The 12,500-nt window shown below is 42.2% G+C and overlaps 1 protein-coding gene across 1 annotated transcript in view; it reads right to left on the reverse strand.

Moving 5' to 3' along the window:
- Positions 1–12,500, reverse strand: part of LOC109880617 (dedicator of cytokinesis protein 3) — a 218,797-nt gene that overhangs the window by 107,824 nt on the left and 98,473 nt on the right. The window contains exons 7-12 of the mRNA XM_031833718.1: positions 10,425–10,509; positions 9,274–9,315; positions 8,877–9,034; positions 3,169–3,250; positions 2,706–2,766; positions 798–945 (exon numbers count right to left, since the gene is read on the reverse strand). Coding sequence (XP_031689578.1) covers positions 798–945; positions 2,706–2,766; positions 3,169–3,250; positions 8,877–9,034; positions 9,274–9,315; positions 10,425–10,509 — 576 coding nt within the window. The remainder of the gene's footprint in view (positions 1–797; positions 946–2,705; positions 2,767–3,168; positions 3,251–8,876; positions 9,035–9,273; positions 9,316–10,424; positions 10,510–12,500) is intronic.

Raw genomic sequence — 12,500 nt, forward strand, 5'->3', positions numbered from 1 at the left:
GAAAAATGCCAAGGGGGGTGAATACTTTCACAAGCCACTGTAAATATTCCTACTGACAGTATATCAACATGTATCTATAAAACCCTATTGACAGTACCAGTCAAAAGTTTGGATACACCTACTAATTTCTGGGTTTTTCTTTATTTTTACAATTACAATATGTGTTATTTCATAGTTTTGATGTCTTCACTATTATTCTACAATCTATAAAATTGTTTTAAAAAAATAAAGAAAAATTGTTAAATGAGTCTGTCCAAACCTTTGAATGTTACTGTACATCAACATCTGTCACAAAGTGCTTTTTACCCTTAATGCTTAACAATTTCACATGTGGAAAAAGTAAGGACAATGAAACATTAACAACAGGAGGTTCCTAAAGTTGTTTTTCTTCTATTCTGACTTAATCAGCATTCAGGTTCTCCTTCATTTCCATAGTAAACACATTAGACTGTGTGACGGGAGAACCATAAGGGCTTAATGAGCGAAACAGAGCAAGACTTAGCCATTTCTGTTGTGATGGCATTTTTCCAAAGACAATAGCCTTAGAAATGCACTCATCCACAAAACAAATGTAACCCGATTGCTATAACATTGGCATAATCATCACACAATTTTAATGTGCTGATTTCTCTATGGCTATTAGTGGTCTATTGATGTTGGGAGAAACTGTGTTTGTTTCCTTTTCCATTATGTCTGAGTCTAACGGTGGACGGCGATCAGGACGTGAATCAGTTAAAATACAATTATATAATTTCATACAGTACAGCAGTGTGTGTGTGTGTGTGTGTGTCACTCACGTGTAGACTTTGAGAACAAAGTCCTTCTCCTCCTTTAGTTCTGAGATGGTCTGTAGGACATCACTCATGGCCAGAACCGCACAGCCGTACGGCCTTCTGTACTGGACGTGAGGAGGACCCTTCTTAGTGTCATTCAGCAGCATCCGACCTGCGTACACACACACACGCGCACACACACACACACACACACACACACACACACACACACACACACACACACACACACACACACACAAACACAATAAGACCAAAGTAATATTTTAGTACATACAGAATATTGTACATACCAAGTCATGATATTTAAGCAATAAGGTCCGAGGAGGTGTGGTATACGGCCAATAAGCACGACGCATCGCGGAGTGCCTGGATACAGCAATTAGCCGTGGTATATTGACCATATATCACAAACTCCGAGGTGCATTATTGGAGCAGTAAAAATATATGTTTTGTCATACCTGTTATACGGTCTGATATATGGCTGTCAGCCAATCAGCATTCAGGGCTCGAACCACCCAGTTTATAATTACATTTGAATCATTTAGCAGACGCTCTTATCTGGAGAGAATTACAGCAGTGAGTCATTTAGCAGACTCTCTGATCCAGAGCCACTTACAGCAGTGAGTCATACTGGTCCCTCGTGGGAATCGAATCCACATCCTTGGTGTTACAAGCACCATGCTCTACCCAACTGAGCCACAAGGGGCAGAACAGTACTGTAACATAAATGCATGACTCAGCTATCTAATCACACCCCAGCTTAGTCTGCCTGCCTGCCTGTCTGTCTGTCGTCACATCAGTTCATTTGTGTGCCTGTCGCATCCTAAACGTCACCTCAGGTGCTTGGTTCTGTACTTCTGGATCTGAACAGGCAGCTAGCGTAGGGAAATAACACCGAGCAGAAAGCTAGAGGAAGAGTTGTATACTGTATGATTACTGGAGCAGTTTTACATATAGAACCCTCTGTGGAAAGGGTTCTACACGGAACTCAAAATGATTCTACTTGGAACCAAAAGGGTTCTACCTGGAACCAACAATGGTTCTTTAAAGGTGTCTCCTATGGGGACAGCTGAGTGTACAGTCAAAAACTGGAGTCCGGATCCAGAGGAAGAGAATCACTGAGATAGATATAGGGCCTGGCGTGCTCAACCGGCGTGCTCAACCAGCGTGCTCAACAGGTGTGCTCAACCGGCGTGCTCAACCAGCGTGCTCAACAGGTGTGCTCAACCGGCGTGCTCAACCGGCGTGCTCAACCAGCGTGCTCAACAGGTGTGCTCAACAGGTGTGCTCAACAGGTGTGCTCAACAGGTGTGCTCAACAGGTGTGCTCAACAGGTGTGCTCAACAGGTGTGCTCAACAGGTGTGCTCAACCAGCGTGCTCAACCAGCGTGCTCAACCAGCGTGCTCAACAGGTGTGCTCAACAGGTGTGCTCAACAGGTGTGCTCAACAGGTGTGCTCAACAGGTGTGCTCAACAGGTGTGCTCAACCGGCGTGCTCAACCGGCGTGCTCAACCGGCGTGCTCAACCGGCGTGCTCAACAGGCGTGCTCAACAGGTGTGCTCAACAGGTGTGCTCAACAGGTGTGCTCAACAGGTGTGCTCAACAGGTGTGCTCAACAGGTGTGCTCAACAGGTGTGCTCAACAGGTGTGCTCAACAGGTGTGCTCAACAGGTGTGCTCATGCTTGGTATCAAAGCTGTAATTTGGGCTCAAAGGTGGACTGTTCTGCACATTCAGAGCCAGCCAAGGAAAGATAACACAAAAGTTACACGAGGCCACTTAAGGATGTTGCTGGCCTTTGCAGATGGAGAGGGGCAACCCTCCCAAGTCTATATCCTGAAATTAAAACAGACGCAGCATACTGTTTTACCCTCAATGAGACCAAATCAAATTCTAGACATCATGTCTTACCAGTTCTGATGACTTGGGAAACAATATACAGGTCCCGCTTCATGTCCTTATTGCTTAGATCCTGCAGAGTAGACGGTTAAATACATTAGTTAGTTGTGTAAGGGGTGATAAAGGCCAGAGTAAACAGTTAAATACATTACTTAGTTGGGTAAGGGGTGATAAAGGCCAGAGTAAACAGTTAGATACATTACTTAGTTGTGTAAGGGGTGATAAAGGCCAGAGTAAACAGTTAAATACATTACTTAGTTGTGGAAGGGGTGATAAAGGCCAGAGTAGACAGTTAGATACATTACTTAGTTGTGTAAGGGGTGATAACGGCCAGAGTAAACAGTTAAATACATGACTTAGTTGTGTAAGGGGTGATAAAGCCAATAACCATTATGGAAACTATTGTTTGATGATCACATAAATGTTGATTGTGATGCTATTGAGGTGGAGGGGGATGGGTGTCTGGTGAGCTCACCGTGAAGAGAGCACACAGTCGGTCAACCTTTTCTGGATTTTTGGGACCTCCATTCTTGTTCAATCTGACCATAAACTTCTCACTGAAATAAGAAAGAAAATCTACCGTTTGCTGCAGTTTCCTGCGATGGGATGTCAAGTCACACTATTTAGAATCCCCCACACTTTGGATTCAAACTGTCATTGGCCAGATAAAAACAAACAAACATGCAGTGTAATACAATACAAAATACATGTTCTAAACCAAACCGTCGCAAAGATATAGAGACCATCTAAGGATAGCAGCATATTACATGACCTGTTAAAGGGGAAATCTGCAACAATAACAAAGGGTCCACCCACCCAATGATTTGGTAAACGTCTAAGGGATAGGTCTGGAGAAATGTAACCACTCTCTAACTCGTAGACAGAGCATTGGATACAAGGATATCAAAATGATAGTCTTAACTAGGGATGTGAAAAAGGTAAACATTTTCTTAACATTTTAAACTGCCTTAAAAAAAAACGTTTTAATGGTAAGAACAAAACAGAAGATGATGTGAGAGCTCTCAAACAAAATATGTGGCGTTAACAACAGATTGTTGGACGTCTATGAACACGCTGTCATACGTCACTGCTACCAGCCATGCAATTGGTGAGAAGTGGGACATGAAGTCCCCTGTCCTGACAACTGGGAACATGGAGGAGAAGCCCAGAGCAGAGAACCTCAAACAGCATTAACTACCATGGTTGCTGAGTGGGTGGGGGACAGCAGTAAGGTGAGTGCGGTCTGGTAGCCAGGACTGAGGTAGATTGAACTGCACTGCCCCCTAGTGGTCATTAACAGGACCATTATCTGAATTGTGAATTCACATCATTATATGTATTTTTTTCTTAAACATTTAAACCTTAAGAAAATGTTTACATTTGACACATCCCTAGCACACACACTCACACACACACGCCCACACACACACACACACAGAAACACACACACGCACACACACACACGCACACACACTCACACACACACGCCCACACACACACACACACAGAAACACACACACGCACACACGCACACAGACAGAAACACACACGCCAACACTGTATGCAACCGTTTGACTCAGAGGGGGGCATGATGCTGTCAGAGGGGGGCATGATGCTGTCAGAGGGGGGCATGTCTTTCTGTTTTTTATTTTTATATTTTGTCGGATGCCTGCATGCGTGCGGCTCCACAGTGACTCACAGAAAGCAAAGACATCTAAAAGAAGACGAATGAGAAGAATGAGAAGAATGAGAAGACCATGAGGTACTATCTTTATCTATACACAGCAGATTATTTTGGGTCCAGAAAGGACAAACTATCATCAGAATATAAATAAGGACAAACTATCATCAGAATATAAATATGTTGGGTTCAGTAAGGACAAACTATAATTTAGTTTGGCTGGGACTCTATAGATTGCGTCTGGGACTCTATATCCTGTTACCTAGAGCTCATCTTCCCTGGGATGAGAGATTATCCATGTGACTGTTAGGATATCTATACCACAGCTTGACAAAGCACCAGCCAGCTACCTTAGAGGACTTGAAACTATTTCCATGTATTATCCTGGCTAAACACCTGCTAGCTAGTAGCTACCTCAGAGTGCCCAATTCAAACTATACGTCTGTTAGTAACATATTGCACCTCAGGAGAAGTTGCTAGATGTTTTTGTTTTCTGTTAGGATCTCTGGCTAAGCACCTGCTAGCTACCTCCGAGTGCTAGTTCAAACCATAAGTGTGTTATTAGCATTTGTGGCTGGTACTTGCACCTTGGAGTACCAATCATTCGACACAAACAAAAGAAGCTGCCGTACTTTAGAACAATGGCCCATCAAACATTTGTATTGAACAAAGGAAGTAGAAATGATCATGTGACTGGGTAGAAAGGGGTTTTAACGATTACCTGCTATCTAGGAGGAGACGTTACTCTACGGTCTATTCCCCCAGGACGCTGATTGCCTGGCTCTTTTTCCACCTTCCCTCGGGTTGGGTACAGTTACCTTAGTCTCCATTCCAATATTCACACTATCATTCCACTTAAAATATACTCGTTTGAAACTGAGTACTCTACTGATATTTGAAACTGAGTACTCTACTGATATTTGAAACTGAGTACTCTACTGATATTTGAAACTGAGTACTCTACTGATATTTGAAACTGAGTACTCTACTGATATTTGAAACTGAGTACTCTACTGATATTTCCAGCAAATATATACAATTTCATATTTTGTTCCCCTCTGTGAGAGGAACTGATTCACTGCTGATAGTTTGTCCTTACTGGACCCAATATATTTATATTCTGATGATAGTTTGTCCTTATTTATATTCTGATGATAGTTTGTCCTTTCTGGACACAATATATTTATATTCTGATGATAGTTTGTCCTTTCTGGACACAATATATTTATATTCTGATGATAGTTTGTCCTTTCCGGACCCAATATATTTATATCCTGATGATAGTTTGTCCTTATTTATATTCTGATGATAGTTTGTCCTTTCTGGACCCAATATATTTATATTCTGATGATAGTTTGTCCTTTCTGGACCCAATATATTTATATCCTGATGATAGTTTGTCCTTATTTATATTCTGATGATAGTTTGTCCTTACTGGACCCAACATATTTATATTCTGATGATAGTTTGTCCTTTCTGGACACAATATATTTATATCCTGATGATAGTTTGTCCTTATTTATATTCTGATGATAGTTTGTCCCTACTGGACCCAACATATTTATATTCTGATGATAGTCTGTCCTTACTGGACCCAAAAGTCGTGTTAATATTTTTTATAATTATTTCTTATGGTTGTTACATTGTCCAGAAGGAATGCATTTGGTTGGATGATTAACACCATGTGTATCCTGTACATACAACTAATACAACTTGAAACCAATGGACAGGTTGTGAGTGGGTAGGACTGCCTGAGATGGCGGTGAAATGATAGATATTTGACAAGGAAATATATAATTCAGACCACATTTATTTAAATATGCCTCCTTGGTAACGAAGTCTCCGTGGTAACTACTGGAGCTCCTTTGGTCTCCAGGCGTACCTCCTCTAGTGTCCCCAGATTCTACTGTGTTACCATAAAACAGGTCCCCCTACAACAGAAACATCTACTGGGTTCTGTGACGACAACATGCAGCATGTCAATATCTTCAGTGGGATGATTTAGATCTTCTCAGTGACAGAATCCATTTAAAAAATATATCCCTCAGAACAAAGGCTGCCACACACACACACACACACACACACACACACACACACACACACACACACACACACACACACACACACACACACACACACACACACACACACACACACACACACACACACACACACACACACACACACACACACACACACACACACACACACACACACACACATGTACAGTATTTGCCTCTTGTAGCCTGAGCTTGATGTCAGACCCACCAGCAAGGAGATGATAATACCAGACAACAGGTTATCAAGGTCAAACCAGCTGAACAGCTTTCTTCTGCCTGACCGCTGTGTGTGTGTGTGTGTGTGTGGCAGTCGCAGTTCCTGCTGCTCGTTTAAATGTGGGGAGAAAGAAGGACAGAGGAAGGAGGGAGATAATGAAACCCTCTCCGTCTCCTCTCTGCCTGTCTCCTCTCTGTCTCCTCTCTGTCTCTTTCTGTCTCCTCTCTGCCTGTCTCCTCTCTGTCTCTTTCTGTCTCCTCTCTGTTTTCTCTAAGTCTCCTCTCTGCCTGTCTCCTCTCCGTCTCCTCTCTGCCTATCTCCTCTCTGTCTCTTTCTGTCTCCTCTCTGTCTCTTTCTGTCTCCTCTCCTTTTTCTCTAAGTCTCCTCTCTGTCTCCTCATGTCTCCTCTCTGTCTCCTCTCTGCCTCCTCTCTGTCTCCTCATGTCTCCTCATGTCTCCTCTCTGTCTCCTCTCTGTCTCCTCATGTCTCCTCTCTGTCTTCTCATGTCTCCTCTCTGCCTCCTCTCTGTCTCCTCATGTCTCCTCTCTGTCTTCTCATGTCTCCTCTCTGCCTCCTCTCTGTCTCCTCATGTCTCCTCTCTGTCTCCTCTCTGTCTCCTCTCTGTCTCCCCCCAGAGAATGAAGTGCTCAGTGGAGCTGCACTATCCAGCTGTGTGACACATGCCATGTTACACACACACACACACACACACACACACACACACACACACACACACACACACACACACACACACACACACACACACACACACACACACACACACACACACACAGGCCCTCCACACACACTCAAACCACACACACAACCTACGCTACATCAGTGTCATTATACACATTAGCTATTCATTGTGTTTTATGATAATTAAAACAACCATACATTATTTATAAATCTCATGAACAAAGCTATTGATAATTCATTAGTGCATTACCGTACGGATGGTTCAACATCATGGACTAACTGTCAGGTAAATGTATACTGAATTACATTCTTAGCGAACGCTAAGTACATGTCGGTAAATGTAAAACCTAAAAAAAAATAAACGTCGGATCACAGTGTTCCTTAACCTGACCGTATCACCACTCCATCTATCTGCCGGCCCTCCTTTAGGTCATTCGGTATTGGCTAGTGGGGCTCCCCGAGTGGCGCAGCGGTCCAAGGCACTGCATCTCAGTGGTTCAAATCCAGGCTGTATCACAACCGGCCGTGATTGCAGAGTCCCATAGGGCGGTGTGGGCAGTCATTGTAAATATGACTTTGTTCTTAACTGACTTTGTTAAATAAAGCATCAATAAATAAATTATTAATAAATAAATGATTAATAAATAAATGATTAATAAATAAATGATTAATAAATAAATGATTAATAAATAAATGATTAATAAATAAAGGATTAATAAATAAAGGATTAATAAATAAATGATTAATAAATAAATGATTAATAAATAAAGGATTAATAAATAAAGGATTAATAAATAAATGATTAATAAATAAATGATTAATAAATAAAGGATTAATAAATAAATGATTAATAAATAAATGATTAATAAATAAATGATTAATAAATAAATGATTAATAAATAAATGATTAATAAATAAAGGTTCAATAAATAAATGATTAATAAATAAATGATTAATAAATAAATGATTAATAAATAAATGATTAATAAATAAAGGATTAATAAATAAAGGATTAATAAATAAATGATTAATAAATAAAGGTTCAATAAATAAAGGATTAATAAATAAAGGATTAATAAATAAATGATTAATAAATAAATGATTAATAAATAAAGGATTAATAAATAAAGGATTAATAAATAAATGATTAATAAATAAATGATTAATAAATAAATGATTAATAAATAAATGATTAATAAATAAATGATTAATAAATAAATGATTAATAAATAAAAGTAAAAAATAAGCTGTCCGGTGATCTGTGTTCAGACCCCAACCATTAGCATCTTAGCACACTACTGTAGAAACTAGAGAAATCTCCCCACCTGATATGCTTGCTGTGTTAGCCCGCAGAGCTAAAGCCTAACGGTAGTTTATAAAACCAACTACGTCACACACCTAGAAAGTCTAGAATCCCTGATCTGTTTCCCCTCCCTGAGGTCGTAGAGAGAGAAGAAGATGCCTGTATCGTCTCTCCCATGTCAAACAGACCCAGACCATTAGCTTTATAGTAGCCTGTCTTTACCTGATCTGTTTCCCCTCCCTGAGGTCGTAGAGAGAGAAGAAGATGTCTGTATCTTCTCCCATGGTGTTGTAGGTGAAGCTCTTCAGGTTGATGAACAGGTGGTGAGGGACGGGGATACAGCAGGGCTCTACACCGTGACCCCGACGCACACTGTCAGCCTGTTGGGGATGAGACACGACACACAGCCCTGGAGGTCAGGTCTACTGTCGGCCATGCTGGGTCATTATGGGTCATCATGAGTAGGGTTAACTGAGAATATAATATCACGAGACGTGATAATAATACACTTGAACAATAAAACATCGGTTTATTAAACAAAAGTTCCACATTGTGAACGTAATCGTCATGCAGTACTGACAGTGTGTGATACATAGCAACTGCTGAGAGTATGCTGTACCTGGGTTGTGCTTTGCTGGACACTGTGTCTGCTGGACAGGTGCTGCAGCAACGAGAGAGAGAGAGAGAGAGAGAGAGAGAGAGAGAGCGAGAGAGAGAGAGAGAGACATCCTCAGTTAGTCATGTGTCTAGTTTCTTACAGCGGAGACCTGCCATCTACCTCTACCCTCTCTGTCAGACCTGCCACTCTGCCATCTACCTCTACCCTCTCTGTCAGACCTGCCACTCTGCCATCTACCTCTACCCTCTCTGTCAGACCTGCCACTCTGCCATCTACCTCTACCCTCTCTGTCAGACCTGCCACTCTGCTATCTACCTCTACCCTCTCTGTCAGACCTACCACTCTGCTATCTACCCTCTCTGTCAGACCTGCCATTCTGCCATCTACCCTCTCTGTCAGACCTGCCACTCTGCCATCTACTCTCTCTGTCAGACCTGCCACTCTGCCATCTACCGCTACCCTCTCTGTCAGACCTACCACTCTGCCATCTACCTCTACCCTCTCTGTCAGACCTGCCACTCTGCCATCTACCTCTACCCTCTCTGTCAGACCTACCACTCTGCCATCTACCCTTGCTGTCAGACCTGCCATTCTGCCATCTACCCTCTCTGTCAGACCTGCCACTCTGCCATCTACCTCTACCCTCTCTGTCAGACCGACCACTCTGCCATCTACCCTCTCTGTCAGACCTGCCACTCTGCCATCTACCTCTACCCTCTCTGTCAGACCTGCCACTCTGACATCTACCCTCTCTGTCAGACCCCATTCATATTCCTCATTCCCCATTCCTATTCACCATTTCCCATTCATATTCCCCATTCCCTTATTCCCCATTCATTCATCCCCCCCTCCTCTCCCCTCTAACAGTTCCCCAGGTGGTTTGTGTTCTGAGTCAACTTACCTGGTAAAATAAGATAAATAAACATTCAGTCTGTCCAGTGGCACCTAGCATTCTGTATAACATTCACATTTTGGTTATTTAGCTACGCTCTTATCCAGAGCGACTTAGTCCATGAATTCAACTAAGTTAGTAGGGAAAAAACAACCACATATACCCGTTCAGTGGTACCTAGCATTTTGTATAAGTCTCTACAGTGGTGAGTGGTACCTAGCATTTTGTATAAGTCTCTACAGTGGTGAGTGGTACCTACCATTTTGTATAAGTCTGAGACGCTGATCTGTTCTGCATCAACCATCTCAAACTCCTTCCTGGGTACGAGATCCAGGCCTAGTTGTCTGTTGAGTAGAGAGAGAGTGAGGGTGAGAGACACACAGAGACAGAGAGAGCGGGAGAGAGAGAGTAGGAGAGAGTGAGAGAACATGTTATGCTACTTTGTGACAATGTTCATAACTGTCCAGTTTATTTACATTCAGAACATTGGTGCAGCAGTGAACAACACAATGTCACATCTGCTATATTTGCATTTTAATTTTAACCTTTATTTAACCTTTATTTTACCTTTATTTAACCTTTATTTTACCTTTATTTAACTAGGCAAGTCAGTTAAGGACAAATTCTTATTTTCAATGACGGCCTAGGAACAGTGGGTTAACTGCCTGTTCAGGGGGCAGAACGACAGATTTTTACCTTGTCAGTTCGGGGGGTTTGAACTTACTAGTCCAACGTTAGTACCACTAGGCTACCCTGCCGCACCCATCTCTTTAAGGGTTGATCCGAATGTACTAACAGCAGCAGTGAAGCAACCAAGCTAACTTGCTAGCTACTTCCAGGCATCAGAGAGAGAGAGACAGAGACAGAGACAGAGACAGAGAGAGAGAGAGAGAGAGAGAGAGAGAGAGAGAGAGAGAGAGAGAGAGAGAGAGAGAGAGAGTATATGATAACAGTATGACCAGCTTCATGAGGTAGTCACCTGGAATGCATTTCAATTATTAACAGGTGTGCCTTTGTCACACCCTGACCATAGTTTGCTTTGTATGTTTCTATGTTTTGGTTGGTCAGGGTGTGATCTGAGTGGGCATTCTATGTTGGATGTCTTGTTTGTCAATTTCTATGTCTGGCCTGATATGGTTCTCAATCAGAGGCAGGTGTTAGTCATTGTCTCTGATTGGGAACCATATTTAGGTAGCCTGGGTTTCACTGTGTGTTTTGTGGGTGATTGTTCCTGTCTCTGTGTTTTGCACCAGATAGGACTGTTTTAGGTTTTCACACGTTTGTTGTTTTGTTAGTTTATTCGTGTACAGTTTCTTTATTAAAGAACCATGAATAACCACCACGCTGCATTTTGGTCCGCCTCTACTTCACCTCAAGAAAACCGTTACAGTCTTGATAAAAGTTTGAGCCAATCAGTTGTGTTGTGATAAGGTAGAGGTGGTATACAGAAGATAGCCCTATTTGGTAAAAAAAAAACAGTCCATAGTATGGCAAGAACAGCTCAAATAAGCAAAGAGAAACGACAGTCCATTATTTTAAGACATGAAGGTCAGTCAATCGCTATGAGGAAACTTTCTCTCATGAGGACCGCCACAGGAAAGGAAGACCCAGAGTTACCTCTACTGCAGAGGATCAGTTCATTAGGGTTACCAGCCTCAGATTGCAGCCCCAATAAATTCTTCACAGAGATCAAGTAAAAGACACATCTCAACATCAACTGTTCAGAGGAGACTGTGTGAATCAGGCCTTCATGGTTGAATTGCTGCAAAGAAACCACTACTAAAGGACACCAATAATAAGAAGAGACTTGCTTGGGCCAAGAAACACGATCAATGTACATTAGAGCGGTGAAAATCTGTCCTTTGGTCTGATGAGTCCACATGTGTGTCTTTGTGAGACACATAGTAGGTGAACGGATGATCTCCGCATATGTGGTTCCCACCATGAAGCATGGAGGAGGAGGTGTGATGGTGCTTTGCTGGTAACACTGTCAGTGATTTATTTAGAATTCAAGGCACACTTAACCAGCATTGTTTCCACAGCGTTCTGCAGCGATACACCATCTCATCTGGTTTGGGCTTAGTGGGACTATCATTTGTTTTTGCAACAGGACATTGACCCAACACACCTCCAGGCTGTGTAAGGGCTATATTACTAAGAAGGAGAGTGATGGAGTGCTGCATCAGATGACCTGGCCCCAACAATCACCCAACCTCAACCCATTTGAGATTGTTTGGGATGAATTGGACCGCAGAGTGAAGGAAAAGCAGCCAACAAGTGCTCAGCATATGTGGGAACTCCTTCGAGACTGTTGGAGAAGCATTCCAGGTGAAGT

This window comes from Oncorhynchus kisutch, linkage group LG1, assembly GCF_002021735.2.
Source record: "Oncorhynchus kisutch isolate 150728-3 linkage group LG1, Okis_V2, whole genome shotgun sequence".
Lineage (NCBI taxonomy): Eukaryota > Metazoa > Chordata > Actinopteri > Salmoniformes > Salmonidae > Oncorhynchus > Oncorhynchus kisutch.